We start from the raw sequence: 16,523 nt of genomic DNA on the forward strand, positions 1-16,523 counted from the left end.
TTTCGTTTTCCGGCAGGCAACCGTTCTCCAGGATTCATGACAGATGAGTGCTTCCCATCAACTGATCCCTGATCTTTTTAACTGGAGACACTAGATAACTGGGACCTTTTGGATTCAAAGCAAGTACACTACCATAGAAAAAGGTTGAAGAATACCTGGACCAATGGTCTGCCTTGGAATAAGGTAGTTTCCCTATGTCCCTAGATAAAGTCCTTCCCATTTTCTTGGATATCCAGATACATGGGCAAATCAAAAGCCGCGTCTCCTCTGCAACACCCCAGAAGCACATCATTTTGAGTTGGGTGCAGAATGCAACCTCCTGAGAATATAATTTAATTTTTAAGCAAGTTGGCAGTCCTCATGACTGAGAAGACACGCTTGATAGCTGATCCAAAGCTCAGCAGGGGAAGGTTTTCATCCCCGGTATAGTTCCTTCCCCCTCCCTATGTCTAGTGACAGAAGTAATTATGAAACTTACACAAATGTAGTAGAAACTGGCCTAATTTGCAGAATTATAAAAGTGCCATTCTTGGCATAGAAGGTGGAGTACCTTACTGCATAATTCTTATTCTGTTTCTTAGAACAGAATACAAACGTCCTGCCCACATCTGTTACAAAAGGACATGAAGTGCAGTGCCACGCAGGCCAGATTCTGTAGCATCCTTTGCCATGCCAAACAATACTCAGGTATTGGGGGGTGTATAGGGGATGTGCTTATGAGACTCCTCATTACAAGGTGGCTTGAGCAGAGCTAAGAGCTCCCTGGCTCTTGCATGTGATTCTCCGTCAGTTGGGACTCCAGGTTTAACCCTAACCATCAGGCCTGGGACAGAATCCATGGAATTTCATTTTAGCATATAATCTAATTGAGAAGTCCCAGGCTACAGCCCATCTGCGGTTTTATAAGGGCTGCTGGCGGTAAATTAGATCCATCCCCTTCTATTGGATGTGTTGTCATTTTTATGACTTTGGGGGTTATATAAATAGGAGAGTGGGGAGGGAGGGAGGCTCAGGCAGGCGGGGAGGCAAAGGACTAGTCCTGCAATTGCCAAACTCCCATCTCTCCCTTTTAGTGTTTGAAAATTCTGGCTAGTTTATAAAAATCTCACTCACTGTCAGTCTCTGGCGGAACACAATCCTTGTTGATGTGGAGAACAAGAGGCAACTTCAAACAGCTGTTGGCATGTGTCGGAAACAGATAAAGTGAAAAAAACAGAATGGAGTTCAGGGTGGGGTTCCGAGATCACAGGCCAAGCAGAGGAGGGAAAGAGAAATGTTTTAAATTATAGATAATTGTGTGTTGCATGTGCACGCTACACAGGCTTATGCATCTGCATATGGGTTCTAGCGAAGAGCTGTATTAAACCTCTGCTCTCAATCCAGAGCACCTGCAGATATCCCCATTCACTTCAGTGGAGGAAGAAGCTTTCTTTGTGGAACTGCCCTCCCTTTTGAAGTGACTTGGTAGTGGAGGAGCTCTGGGGGAGCACGGCAACCCACAGAGGCAGCCCCTGAGTTGGGGTATTTGTGTAGTAAAGGTAAAGGTACCCCTGCCCGTACAGGCCAGTCGTGTCCGACTCTAGGGTTGTGCGCCCATCTCACTTAAGAGGCCGGGGGCCAGCGCTGTCCGGAGACACTTCCGGGTCACGTGGCCAGCGTGACGAAGCTGCTCTGGCGAGCCGGCACCAGCGCAGCACATGGAAACGCCGTTTACCTTCCCGCTAGAAAGCGGTCCCTATTTATCTACTTGCACTTAAGAGTGCTTTCGAACTGCTAGGTGGGCAGGAACTGGGACCAAACGACGGGAGCTCACCCCGCCGCGGGGATTCGAACCGCTGACCATGCAATTGGCAAGCCCTAGGCGCTGAGGTTTTACCCACAGCGCCACCCGCGTCCCAGGGTATTTGTGTACTGCTGGGCAAGTCACGCAGTCCTCCTATGCAGCACATGTCAAGAACACAGTAAATGCAATAGCCCTCCCCTGCTTCCTTTCTTCACACACAGGGTCCTAGATGTAGCCTAGCACGTGTGGCCAATCTGGCACATGCAAACATACTTTAGGCATGCTGTCACTGGAAAACCCATTAAATCAGCAACACACCAGATCAAGGAGGAGGCACACATGTGGACCATACTGTCAACGTAGTGGTGACAGCTATTGACAAAGCACTTGGACTAGATAGCAATACAAAATTCCTTAAGGTGGAACCCTCTTATAGTACGAAACTGGAAAAGGAAATAATTCTTGCTTTGTTTTCTTTGCATACTTGTCTCTGTGCAATTTCCCTTATCTCCACAAAATATGGTTATGCACACCCCATTGCCAAGTGCTAAGGGATTTCAGGGGTGGCAACGTATACCTCTGGTTTGATTTTGGGGGGTGGGGGCCAAAGGTCACTGGAGACTGTCATGTCTTTGTGACATATGGTTGTATTTACACTTATACATCAGGTTGAGCAGAAGGCAGAAGAACTCACAGCATTAACACTATGGGGAAGTTCTACAGAGACTCATTAACCATTTTGCCCAAACCTGCAGAGAGTTCGGTCTTACCATCAGCTGGGTCAGGACGTCGCCAACACTCCACGCATCAGCACTGATAACCACATTCTTGAGCTGGTAGACAATTTTGTCTACCTGGGCTCTACCATAACCAGCAACTTCTTCACCAAATGCTGAGCTGGATATGGTATTGGCAAGGTAACTATGACAATGGCTTGCCTCTCCAAAAGGGTATGGGAGAATGTGATGCTAACAACCAATACCAAGATGAAGGTCTACCAAGATTGTGTGTTGAGCACGCTGCTTTATGGAAGTAAGTTGTAGGCAACTTGTACCTGCCAGGAGCGACATCTCAATGCCTTCCATATGCGCTGCATCAGGAAGGCTTTGGGCATCACATTGTAGGACAAAGTCTCAAACAAAGATGCTCTCTCCCAAGCCCACATTCCCAGCATGTTCACACTCCTAGATCAGCGACGACTACGCTGGCTTGGTCATGGCCACAGAATGGAAAATGGCATGATCCCCAAGGATGTGCTCTGTGAGAGCTGGCTTCAAGCACCAGGCCCATTGCCAGAACAATTCTGCATTACAAAGATGTCTGAAACATGACATGAAGGCAGGCAACATTAACCCCGCCGTGTAGGAATCCCTTGCAGATGACAGCAGCACCTGAACACACAGGTTGTGTATCCACAGCAGCAACCAGAGGAACAATGACTCCTGGGAGAAGTGGAGAAAGAAGAAATGCCATGGTACACCTGCATGAGCGCAACCGGGCACCTTCATCTGCCCCAGTTGCAACAAAACATGTCTCTCTCCCATATCAATCTCTACAGCCACAGCAGGCACCGAAACTCTCCAGCGGTTTGACTTCAATCCCGAAGGCATGCTCTTCATTGTTTCCCGAGACAGACGCATGCCAACAACAACCCGCATTTTACAAAGGTTGAATCTAGCTTTGTTTTCAGCTGGCTTCTTTATCTCTGTACACACCCAGCTGCTTCTATAGGCTCAGGCTGCAATCATATGCATGCTTGCTTAAAAGTAAATTAATTGAAATCAATTCGACTTACTTTGAGGGTGGTCAGTTACACATTACCGAAAAAGAAATCTGTATCACCACAAAAGAAGACATCAATTTGCATATTTAAATTTCTATAATTAGAAACTTCTATTCTATAATTTCTGTATAATAGATTTTGCCATGGTGGGAAAGATGTCTTGTGTGCCCATTTGGTCTGTTGATTAAGAACTGCTGATGTTCTCATTTTTACAGTTCCTTATAGGTAAATCAGACTTGGACTAGACAGCCTTCCCAAAGAGAGTGCTGTTCTCTGTAAAGTAGGACACACGGCCACCCTGCTTATTTCCAATAAAATATCTTTAGGACTGGTGTAGAGGGATGCATTCATGATCATTTTTGCTGAGGCCTATAATATAGTAATAATTTAACAACGACAACATTTCTTATAACCTGCCCATCTGACAAGATTGTCCCAGCCATATGGTGTCATCTGGTCAGAACCAGTAAATCTTTTGTAGAAGTTTACCAGAGTGTGAGACTTTGCTACACTGGTGTAACTTATGAAGCTCCTTCCCACCTGCATTCCCTGTGCCTTGGTGTGGCTTTGCCTTCTGTGTAATTGAAATCCTATGACAGAAGCACTCAATAATGGAGGCCTAATTCTGTGCCATTCCCAGAGCAGAGTTCCTCCTGTTCTAATCCAGCAGTGCCACAAGCACTTCCTGCCTGGGCCACATGTCCTGTCACTGTCACAGATTGGCCACCTATATGTTAGAACATCTACTGTACATGTTGCCTTCTTGCTCCAGAGAATCATTAAATGCAAATCTGTCACAACAGAATGCCTGAGAGGTCCCTGGCCCACACAAATGTCGGAATTCTTAGCAGATGAGGGCGAGACAATATAAATCAGGGGTAGGCAACATAAGGCCCGTGGGCCGATTGCGGCCCAATCACCTTCTCAATCCAGCCCATGGACGGTCCGGGAATCAGCGTGTTTTTACATGAGTAGAATGTGTCCTTTTATTTAAAATGCATCTCTGGGTTATTTGTGGGGCATAAGAATTCGTTTATTTATTTTTTCTTCAAAATATAGTCGGGCCCCACACAAGGTCTGAGGGATGGCGGACCGGCCCATGGCTGGAAAAGGTTGCTGACCCCTGGTATAGATTCACCGCAAAGCCAGCTCAGAGCCAGTGTTGCACAGTGGTTAGATAACATACTGCTTCCGCCCTGACATTATGGATTACAACTCCCATCATCCCTGATCATTGACCATACTGGTGGGAGTTGAAGTACACTACATCTGGAGGGTTTAACATTGGCTACACCTGGCTAGACTAGAATCTTGTGAGACCCACGCTCAATCCCCATTCACCCATGAAACTAACAGGGAGGCCTCAGACCAGTCGCCATCTTTCTGTTCAACCTACTTCACCCAATTGTTATGAGAATAAAATGGGTGCAGGGAGAACTCTGTATGCTGCTCTAAATTCTCCAGAGGAAAGTTGGAATAATGTACTGTGCAAGCTGAAACACTACCGTATCATCTCATAGCACTGTATCATCTCATTATAGCACTGAATTTTAGGGTAGCCAGATTATTTGATTCCAGTTACTGTATTACAGTCCAGTTGAAAGTAAAGGATGCCCCTCCCAATATTTTTCCATTTCCAGAAGGGAAGTTGTGTGTTAAGTCTGTTGCAGCAAAAACAAAAATGTGTTATGGCTGGCAACTTAAAGTCTAACAAATATATTGCAGCAAAAACTTTGTGCTGAAGTGGAGTGTAGTCTGCGAAGGCTTATGCCATCCTAAATTTGTCAGTGTTTAATGAACCACAAGGAGTCTTTGTTGCCCTAGATGCCACGGTTGCCGTACATTCTGCTACCGCATATTATTTGGACGGTGGTGATGTGAGGGCCTTACCGTAGATAGAAGTGGCTTTTTCCCCTGGAAAGACAGAGCCTAGGGCTACCTTGGATGCTACAGCCTCAGTGACATCTCTTTGCAGGTATTTAGGGGGCTGCCTGCAGCTACTTGTGATGAGGCCAAGGCGCTCTTCACATGCGCAGAGGTCTTCTCCTTGACGACGAAGGGTCTCGTGGCAAGTGCGTTGAAGCACAATAAGCCACCTTGGCCTCGAGTCCATTTTATCAACTGCACGAGCTGCTGATAATGCCAAGGTTGCAGGTTCGACCACTGCATTCCTTCCTTGCAATGGGGTCGGACTAGATGATCCTCGGGGGTCCCTCCCAATTCTATAATCTCTCTCTCTCTCTCTATATATATATACTGTATATATGAGCGTCGTTGTTTTTGTGTCGCTTGCACACAGCGACTTGGCAGCGCCGCATTGGTTCGCCGCGGCGGCGACAACACACTTATCCCAGCGCGCTGACTCGCGACGAGAACGGCCACGCCGGGCTGCTCCGGAGGGGCACTGAAACCAGCCAACCACCGCGGCCGTACAGCAAGATCCTCGGCGTCACGCGGGGTGGTTACCATGGCAACCCCGGCCTCTTGCCCCGCCCCGTCCACGACCAATCCTCCGGGGCCGGTCAGAGCGGTTCAAAAGGAGTTTTGCCCTCTTTCCGTGTTTGTGCCGCTCTAGGCCTCTCGCCCTCTGTGGTTTCTTGCATTCTTTTTCCCCCTCCCCCTTTCTCTTGCATCCCGGAAGCGCCAACAGAGCAGGGGAAACGAGGAAGTGTGTGCGACGCGTGAAGCCGGAGCCGGGTTCTGGGGAGAGGAAGGGGGAAGAACTTGACTCCCTGGAGTGTCCCTCCCTCCCCCCCACTACCCTCCACACCTTGGTTCTTCCCACGCCACGTCTGTCCCCGGCAACCCCGCCCCCTTTGAGTTGAAACAGAGCTGTCAGTCCTCACCGCCCACCCTCCAAGAACGGTCCTTCTCCCTCCCTGCCCTCCACCGAGCATGGCTTCCTCCCCTTCCTCTGGTTCCAACTGGGGCCTGATCATGAATATTGTGAACAGCATTGTTGGGGTCAGCGTGCTAACGATGCCCTTCTGCTTTCGACAGGTTAGTCCCGGGTTTGCGCCAAATTCTGCTCCTTTTCTCCTTTGGCTCTCTCTGCCCCGCTTCCCCTAACTGACTGTAGTGGATTCTTGATTATGGATCTATGGGGATTGGGGGCAGTCTTTCTGATCCCCGACCCCACTCCCACCCCCGTGCTCAGGGAGTTCCCTCCTCCAACCTCCCCAAATGTCCTCGTGGCAAGGAATCTGCACGTGGCAGGCAGATGCTCAGGGGGTTGTCTTCTGTGGGGAAAGCTGCGCCCTGTGAATATCTGTCTGCAGTCAGTCTCTCGGAAAGGCAGAAGAGCTCAGCCAGAAATAAAGCTGGGAATCCTACAGGTGGTTCTGCTGCCACACCAAGCAAAGCGACTTCACCTGATTTTGTTGGTTGCCTAGGAGGGAAAGTTGCTCTTTCACTTAGTCCTCGCACTCACTTTCTGTCCTCCTTCCTTTTATGCTAATCACTCTGCCCCACCTTTTTTGCTTATGTTCTCACGTTTTACTTACTAATTTCATTTAAAAATTGCTTTCTGCTAACTGAACCTAACTTTGCATCCCCATTCATCTTTTCCCTTATTCTCACTTGCCTTGATAGTTACAGGCTTGCACTTATTGTTGAGAAAAGCCAGTTTTAGATGAGTTCGGATCAGTTGTTTGCCTTATACTGTACTGTATTGTTGATGGTTGTTTATATTGTAGAAGGTAGTTTATAACATGCAGGTTAAGTTTTATGGCCTGAGTGACCATGTTTTGTTAACGCTTGCTGAGTACTGACACAAGAGGGGTACTTTGCAGACTGTTTAGGACAACACTTGTGGTTTAGCCTATTTATTCTTAGTTTGCTTATAAAAAATCCTGTTACAGTGGTACCTCGGGTTAAGTACTTAATTCGTTCCAGAAGTCCGTTCTTAACCTGAAACTGTTCTTAACCTGAAGCACCACTTTAGCTAATGGGGCCTTCCGCTGCTGCCACGTCGCCACAGCACGATTTCTGTTCTCATCCTGAAGTAAAGTTCTTAATCTGAGGTAATATTTCTGGGTTAGCGGAGTCTGCAACCTGAAGCATATGTAACCCGAGGTACCACTGTATTCTTCATCTGCAAGACATCTATCCCACAATAAAGATTTCAGAAAGAATACAAAATGAGACATGTAACAAAATGTTGCAGTGTGGTGACCTCCTGTTCAGGGTGCCAGCCAGACATGCTGCCTACCTTCATACTGTATTCCATTCTATTTGTTGTTGTTTTCTCTTTCTGTCTCTGTTTCTCTCTCTCTCTCTCTCTCTCTCTCTCTCTCTCTCTCTCTCTCTCCCCCCCCCCCGCCTCCTGTTTTTCTGCCCACTGAGTATCTTCAGTCCTTATAGGGTTATTATGGGGTTTCCCCTCCCTTAGGTTTTCTTTGACAAATATTTTTGTACTTCTACAATCATTGGCATTCCCCAGTTCTTCTGAGTTCTCCCTCTTGTGTGTGGATGGTGCTGTTTTGCCTACTTAAAGATAGTCTCAAAATGAGTTCACTATTAGCAGAGCTATGTCTGAGAGAGCTTTTCTCATCATGGCAAATCTAAAGTTATTTTAACTTTTGCATAATAGTTCCCTTGCCTTGTCTATCTTGTGTATTTCAGATGGACCTTTGCAGTGGTGGCTCTCCATGTATGGAATGCTTTCCCTATGGAGGCTCACCTGGTGCTATCTTTATTTTTTGGTGCCAGACAAAAAAAATCCTTCTCACATGGACTTTTGGCCCTTAATTTGAAGGGGTATTTGTGGCCTCTTTTAATGGGGCAGGATCTTTAAGACCTATCTTTTATTTGTATAGATGCATTTTGTTTAAGTTTTTATTGATTGTGTTTATTGCAATTGGGTTTAGTATTTCTATTGTGTCCGTAAGTTGCTTGGAACCATGTCCTTGAGTAAAGCAATGTTGGACATTGTACTGAAGTTTTTCCGCACATGTATAACTTGTTTGGCAGGCGCAAAAATGTCACAGAATTGTGGAACATAGGTGTTCAAATAGTTCCTGTGTTGAAGAGTGGCAGGAAAGCCACTTCACCCACTCCCTATTAAAGCCATCCTGCATCCCTGCATGGTAGCCCTTGTTTCTGATCTCCCCCTTCTCCTGCCAGGTCTCAGGGATGTGGGTTGAGGTTGTATCTCAGGTAGTTGGGGTAGCAGGGTTAGGACCTTTACTGCTGCCTTACATGTGGGAGTGGCAATCAGGTCTTCCTGAGTTCCTGGACTCATTCTTCTGTATCTTTTATTGCCTGCATTGGTTGTGCCTGCTGTTGTTTTGCTTATTGTTCCAGTTACTTTTGAGTTTGAATCCTCCTCATTGGACAGTCTGATAGGCAGGTTGTGACTCCTCCCCCCCCCCCCCCCCAGTAATAAGTTCCATGCTCTGCCTGTTGAGTCCTGGATGAGACACCATCCCTATATACCACACTGTACCCTTTAACTGGTGAGAGTAATCGGCCTCACAGTTGCATGTGCACTGCATATGCAACTGTAACCAACTTCTGCTCCTTGCACTCTTTAAATAAAGCTTTTGCGTGGTTTGGGTGTATATTGTATATGTGAATTATTATACAGGTGTGAACTTCCTAATTTGGTACAGAAATTGTCCTAGTAGACAAAGACATAAGAAGAGTCATGCTGCCTTAGACCAGAGGTCCATCTTCTCTAGCATCCCGCTTCCCACGATGGGCAACTAGGTGCCTTTGGGATGCACACAAGGAGGACATAATGGTAGTGTCCCTTTCCTTTTCGTTGTTCCCTGGCAACTGGTGTTCAGTGGGATACTGCCTCTGAACCGGGAGATTCCATACACCACAACTCACAGGTGTATAGCACTGTTGTTCTAACTAGAACTAAGGCGTATTGGTTGAGATCCTCTGAACTTTCAGAACAGCCTGTAATTGTGGTATACAGTCTCAGTGGCATCGAAGTGGTCCCTTCCCCTCGAGCTTTTGTCAGAGTTCCTAAGACGCTGAATGCTCAGTTTTCCTGTTAAGACTAAGTTCTGTTTCTGAATTGGAAAGGCACAGCTGGTGTTGGCTGTTCAGGTTTTACACCTGCCATTTGCAAGGTAATGGCAGTCTGCATCTCTCTTTACAAGCACAAAGAGTTCTACAATTTGTCCATTTAGGTTTTGTTCACAGAATCCAGTCTGATCATGCCTCTGTGAATGACTTCCAGACTTCTTAAGAAAAACCTTGAATGGAGTTTTATATTTGGGATCTACCTATAATCTCACCTTCTTTCTCTGGAAGTTGGATACCTTCCCCATAGCTTTCTGTATTATTTTGATCCCAATATCTCTTAACAGCCAGCTTTCTGATGATCCACCCACCTAGGGCGTGCAGCATGTTGGCAAATAACCATCGGTGGTTGGCTTCTGAATTAGATTAACCTTGGGTGGTGTTTGCTTTATTTGATAGCTATTTATTTATACAGAGCATTTTTACCCAGTCCTTTAGCCAAAGAGGCCCTCAGAGCAGCTTATAAAATTTGACAGCTAGATAATTATTGCCCCATTTAGGCTTGTTAGTTGCTTGTTACCCTGAAGTCTCCAATGGCTCAGTAGAGCCTGAGGCTCTTAATCTCAGGGTTGTGGGTTCAAGTGCCACGTTGGGTGAAAGATTCCTGCATTGCAGGGGGTTGAACTAGATGACCCTAGTGGTGCCTTCCAACTGTACAAGTCTGTGATTCTGTGATAAACATAGAATGGGATTCAGCTAAGCTGTTGCATGTGTGGAATGTGGTCTGCTTGCAGAACAGGACTTCTCTCCCTTGCCCCCATCTTCTAAATCTGATCTGGAGGTCTGTGGGAAAATCCAGAACAGGTTTAAGGAGTACCTGGTGGGAGGAGAAGGGAGAAAGTACTGTTGCATGAATGGACTTTGTTCCACCCACTTGGTGGTGCATTGAATTTCACCCATAGATATATTGTACCAGTAAAAGAAAAATCATACAAAACATCTACCATTAAAATGTGTGTGTGTGTGCGCGCGCACACACACACACACACACACACACACACACACAAAATAATAGCCACAGGAAGCTTTGGCAGCACACTAATACAGACCATATTATTGCAGTCTATCAAAAGTTAGGTTTGAGAGCTAAGGTTTTTTGGGGCATTGGAAAGATGTCAGTGAAGGTGCATGGTGGACCTTGCTGGGAAGAGCATTCCACAGATGGGGAGCCACAACTGAAAAGGCCCCATCCTTTGTCATCATCATCCCAAAGTCTCTCAGAGGTGGGACCTGGAGAATGTTGGGAATCTGAGGTGAGATACCCACATAGTGGAAGTTTCCCCCAGTTCCAGTCACCATTCAGAGGCATCTTAAGATCCAAAATAGTTTACTGCTGCAGAAGATCAGGCTTCAGTAAAGCAGTTCCCGACATTGGTATATACATACAGCCTGTAGGCTTTGCAGATACAAATACAGATACAGATACATGCGAGTATAAAGTATTTCTGTTGCTCCAGCAATTCAAGATGTAACACAGATTCCAACTCACTTCTATGACTGACCCTGACACACAACAGACCCACTGACTGACTCATGAGCTGATGTGTCCTGCTCACTTATATAGATGGCACTGGGCCATTGCCATAGCAACTGGCTTGGATGACCTTGAACCTGTTGACTTATCTCATACATGGGGTGATTTGTGCTCATGAAGAACCCCTTCTTCCATGTCCAGTTCCTCCAACAGAGAAGGGTATGAGAATAAGATCTAAGGGTCAAGGTAGGTTTCATATTGGGAGAGGTTTTGCAGAAGACACTGAGGTCCTGAACTGGGCTCAGAAGTGTACAGGCAACCAGTATAGCTGCAATAGAACTGATGTTATATGAACTGTTTGCCCCAAACCTGACAACAGTCAGGCAGCCACATTCTGCACTAATTGAAGCTTCCGAAATGCTTCCAAAGGCAGCCCATAAGTAAAGCGCATTGCAGTATAGAAGACATGACACACAAGGAAAAAGGGCTGGGAGGAGAGGTGGAAAAAAGCAGGCTCAGACAGCAGTTCTTAAAGTTATGTTTTATTTATCTTCTGTGGTGTTCCCATTGCACTTTCGGAGCTATTTTTGTTCTCTGAACTTGCAATCTTGCTCTCCACTCAAAGTCGCTTGATTTTGTACCTGCAATATAAAATGGTCAGCTTTATAGTGTACTGCAGAGGATGGAGCTGCCCTAAAGACAGTTTGGAAACTTCAGTAAGTGCAGATCATGACAGTGGCAGTGAGAATTTTGACTAGGGCAACCAGCTGGAATCACTGGTGTTAAAAGATCTTAACTTGGCTGCTTGTGAGTTTCTGGGCTGAATTTCAGGTGCTGGTATTGACCTATAAAGTCCTTGATGGCTTGTGGTCCTGGTGTCTGAACAGAACATGCCCTTAGATCTGGGGATGGGGGGGGGGAAGACCCTTCCTGTCCCACCCTTGGGGGTGATGCATGATATGATGACATGGAATAGGGCCTTCCTTGTGGTGGTGTTCCAATTATGGAATCCCCACCCCCACCCCTGAGATATGCCAGGCACTGATTCGTTTGACACTCCTTAGTACAGTGGTGTGCAAACTTTTTTCAAAGAGTTAAGGTTTTTGTAGGAAATAAGGTGTCACAGGGGCAGGATTAAACGGCGGACCAGATTAGGCCCCCAAAGCGGACTTTGGACATGGCTGCCTTAGTACAAAGCTAAAATCTGTATTTTTGCCCAGGCTCCTGTGCAATATTAGGTTTTACAATAACAGATATATATTTAATTTAATTTGATCTGTTTTTCTAGAATTATTTGAATGTCAATTAGGCTAAAAACTATTCTGAAATAAAACAGAAAAATATTAGGAGGAATTTGACATCTCGCTCCTGGTTCCATCAGGACAAGCATTTTGGCTTGCCAGGAGGAACAATCCTCTCACTACTCCACACAGTGCACTGGTTTGGTCATGGTTCTGACCCCCTGCAGCCAATTTTGTGTGGAGAGTGCAAAGGTGGGGGAAGCGATATTGATCGAGTGAAAGTCTTTGCACAGGGCTTCAGTTGCCGTGACTTATTAGGTGAATCCCGCCCAATTTAATACTGAAGCTACATAGGATTTTATTCAAACTTAACTTGTTAAGTGTGTGGCGCTGGGGTGAGCTCCTGTTGCTGGACTTACAGACTGTCAGAAGTCCTTTACCTTTAACTTGTTAAGCTATGAATGGCAAGAAAGTTATTCCTTTCTTTTGTGAAGTCTGGAAGTCTGCATATGCTAACAAGAACCCACAGGCTTTTTTAAAAAAAGATCCTTAGCAGTTTCAGCAGTCTCTTGTTGGCTTATGATTCATGATCGCTACATAAAGTCAGATTTTGATATGGAACAATATAGAACAGAGTAAGTTATGTTTAGAAAAATGGAAGAATATCAGCACCATCCTCTGTGTGTTTACTCGAAAGCAAGTCCTACTTAGTTTAATGTGATTTGCTCCTAAGTAAGTATGCATCGTTTTAGAACACAAGCTTTTTGTGACCAGAGACTAAACTTGCTAAATGTCTTTCCTAAGCTGCTAAGCAAATTGATAACCTGATATTACTTTTTCAAGTAACTTTTGGAAGAGATTCCAAACCCTCCAAACCTTTGCATCAGAAGGTTCCAATCAATCAAGATGTTTAGCTGTTGGTTAGTTCCATCTTTTTCCCAACAGATGGCATTAGCATATAGCAAAGCAAAACACTTGAGTCATTTAAGTAGGTCCGTTAACAGATGGTACCAATGATGTCGTTATATTTTTCTCTTGCAGAGAGATCTGCATCAGGGTACTCTTGCTGGAATATTTGACTAGTCAAATAATAAACATGGTTCTTTGATCAGAAAATAGCAGCTGAGTTGTCAGTTGAAAATAGCAGCTGCCATCTTCGGCTTTAACCCTGGACTGACTGAGAAATAGACTGTTTACCAGATTTTTGACATTCCCAGTATCTGTGAATATGCGACATGTTGTACCGTATATAATGTCTGAAGGCAAGTGATAGCCTGAGAGTATGCTTCTTTGCAATGAATGTCTGTGCCTTTCTTCTTACATTCATTGTATTCATGGGTTTCTCTCCCTACAGGGGAGGAAAAGATAAAAACTTCTGGCATTATCATGGTCTGAATGCCCCAAGAGGTGACTTAGTCCTTCATTCTAATAATGTAACCATCCCAGAGCCTTCTGTAGGCCCCCCCCCACTTTAAATAAACCTTGTGCTTTGTTGTGAACTTTTTGCAATTTAGAAATAATAAAGCTCCCTTACAATTCCATTTCCCACTCTTACCTACAAATTCCTCAGATTAAAATGAATGAGCAAGGTAGAAATAGGCAAAGGTGCAGGTGTAAGCAGGGTCTGATGAGCCTAAAAAGCGATGCCAATATAATAGATCTTAAACCAGCCAAAAAATGCATAGGAAATAAATGCACCACTGTGTAAGGAACTGTGGCCATGTTGCAATACGTTAAGGACCTTAGGAAGAGAGAAAATATATATAGGGGAAGGCGAGATGGGTAGTAGAAGAGCTGTTAGGCGTGTCCACATCTCCTCCCTTAAGGGGCACAGGCCTTTTCTTCCTAAGGTGTATCAGAGGTTGTACTTTTAAGACTGGTGTTGCTAGTGGCACTTCATAGTGCTTGCGTCTGTTTTGAGCCACATAGACAGATGCCCCTGCTGGTAAAAGAGACGCAGGTGTCGGTCATCGGACACACGGAGGCATAGTTGATTTTTCAGTGCTGGACTTAACGGGAGTTAGGAACTGCTGGTAGTAATTAAGTCTTTGTGGTTGTAAAAGTGCTTACCACCAAATGATATGTGGTTATGCACATGAACATCTGGTCACAGATGCTTTCCCAATGCACGGCAGCGCTTGTTAACAGATGCTGCTAATAGATTGTGGTACTTGGTTGCACGAATGACCTGATGGAAAATCACAGTAGTAGGATACTAACTCCAGTATAACTTCTGCCCAGAAAGGTCTGTGTGTAGCCTTTGTTTCAGCAGGCCCTGGGAGACAAGGGCTTGCTTATCCTGTTTCACCTGCTTCCACTGAATCCTGGAAATGGCAATGACTTCCTTTATTTTGTGGGGACACACACACACACAAAACAATTGACCCGTGGCAGTGTTTTTGAGAGACCTTTGGAAGGCTCTGGGGTTCTTGTTGGTTGGTCCAACCTCACAGCTGCCAACTGATGTCAATAAGCCTTCCCTTGAGAAAGTAGCCCTTTGCCGCTATTTATGTTTTAAGGCTTCTCAGAGCAGGACATTGGTTTGTTATGCCCACAGTTGCCAGCAACTCCAAAGCTACAACTCAGAACAAATAGCAGCTGTGATTAAAGTTTAGCACCACTTGTTCCTGCGGAGTCATGCATTGTTTTCAATAAATGCTCAGGCATTCATGTCCTCTCTCTCCCCCTCCTTTCTCTGAGCTCCTTCCGCTTGCTTCCTCTACAAATACGTCCAGAGAGGGAGCCAGCACAATGCTTTCCGGGACAGGTAGCTAACAGGGTAATTTATGTTTGCGCTGTAAGTGGGTAGTACAGCCAGTAACACCTCTGCAGAGGAGTTCAAACTCCTGGATCAACAGCATGCTAACTTGTTTAACATGAATCTGGTAGGAGCTTGAGACAGATCACTGTTCTGGAATATGCCCAGAAAATGTCACAACAGCAGGGCATGTAGTCTTGTTCCCTTCCATAAATTGCTCTGGTTTCCTTTTCCAGGCAAGGAGGTGCTGCAACCGAGCCATTTAGTAAACAGGTGGCTGCTCTATGTCTTCTGCCATAAACTGTGTGTGTGAATAAAATTGAACTCGTACGTCACATTTTGGCTGACTGCTGTTCAGAGGCAGGGGATCTCCCTTAACAGACTAGTGTGTGGCTGCAAACATCCCAGGCAGCCTCTAGGTGCTATGGGACAGCAATAAGAATGCATGAAATAAGAGTTGTAGGGTGGGGGGGTGGAGAGGAGGGGGTGGTGGAGAGTGCTTATTATTCACCCAGCGCTTTTATTTCCTCCTTTCTAGTGTGGCATCTTTCTGGGAGCTCTGCTGCTTATTTTCTGCTCCTGGATGACTCATCAATCCTGTATGTTCCTAGTGAAATCGGCCAATCTCAGCAAACGCAGGACCTATCCTGGACTAGGTGAGCAAGGTCTGCTGGGGGCAAGGGTGATTTTATGCCTTGCTTTTTACTCCCATCTTCCTAATTTACGGCACTCATACTATTGCAGCTGAATTATTCACAGTATTCCAGGGTAGGCTTGTTTCTCTCCTCCTTTCTGTAATAGCAGCTGGTAGCAGAAACGTTTAACTCTTCGAAGATGACGCCAAACTGCTTTGACTGCACAATCCAGGAAGATAATGGTGCAAACGTGTGCTCTTAAGGGAGAGAGAGCTGGCATGACGGGTGTCTCTGGAATAAGTTATTGGTCTCTTCCCAAAAACCACTCACTTTCCCTGCCCAGCATGCTGCCGAGGACATTGGGTTCTGCCAGTAGAAAGCCTGGCATGGACTGTGGGCTCCTTGGATCGTGTGCTTGCGGCAGCACAACGGGGAGGTCAGGGGAAACAGTGTACAAAGTTCTAAGCAGCCAAGAAAACCGAAACATCTGCAAGATTCATGTGTGGGTTTCTGGCAAGGCTCGCCAGCCCTCTTCCTCATAGCTTGTCTGCTGTGCCTTGGCGCCAGGATCTCCATCTATTTTTGACCTCTCCTCCGATTCCCAAGGATTTGGGTGGGGGAGGAGATGTTCGGAGAAGGCTGAGGATTTAAGCCTTTCTGATTGGTATGTGTCATCTTGTTGGAAAACAAAGCTGGGTAGAATAGCCCCTCTTGGGCTTTCTTAAAAGCGGCTGCTCTAGGAACAGAAACTCTGCCATACCCCATTCTAAGTTTGCCTCTTGCAGAGGTGGGATTTGTCCCTCGGGGTGGCAG

General features: G+C 45.8%; 1 protein-coding gene and 1 long non-coding RNA gene across 3 annotated transcripts in view; one reads left to right on the forward strand and one right to left on the reverse strand.

The window, feature by feature from the left end:
* The window catches only part of LOC308471190, a 28,755-nt gene extending 22,853 nt beyond the window's left edge, over positions 1-5,902 (reverse strand). Inside the window, exon 1 of the long non-coding RNA XR_013982771.1 lies at positions 5,457-5,902. This is a non-coding gene — a long non-coding RNA (uncharacterized lncRNA). The remainder of the gene's footprint in view (positions 1-5,456) is intronic.
* Positions 5,903-6,066: 164 nt separating this feature from the next.
* The window catches only part of SLC38A10 (solute carrier family 38 member 10), an 80,960-nt gene continuing 70,503 nt past the window's right edge, over positions 6,067-16,523 (forward strand). For both annotated transcript variants that reach the window (XM_080994442.1, XM_080994443.1), the window contains exons 1-2: positions 6,067-6,566; positions 15,614-15,731. In XM_080994442.1, coding sequence (XP_080850568.1) covers positions 6,462-6,566; positions 15,614-15,731 — 223 coding nt within the window. In that variant the 5' untranslated portion in view covers positions 6,067-6,461. The remainder of the gene's footprint in view (positions 6,567-15,613; positions 15,732-16,523) is intronic.

Source organism: Podarcis pityusensis (genome assembly GCF_964106645.2).
Source record: "Podarcis pityusensis genome assembly, chromosome: 2".
NCBI lineage: Eukaryota > Metazoa > Chordata > Lepidosauria > Squamata > Lacertidae > Podarcis > Podarcis pityusensis.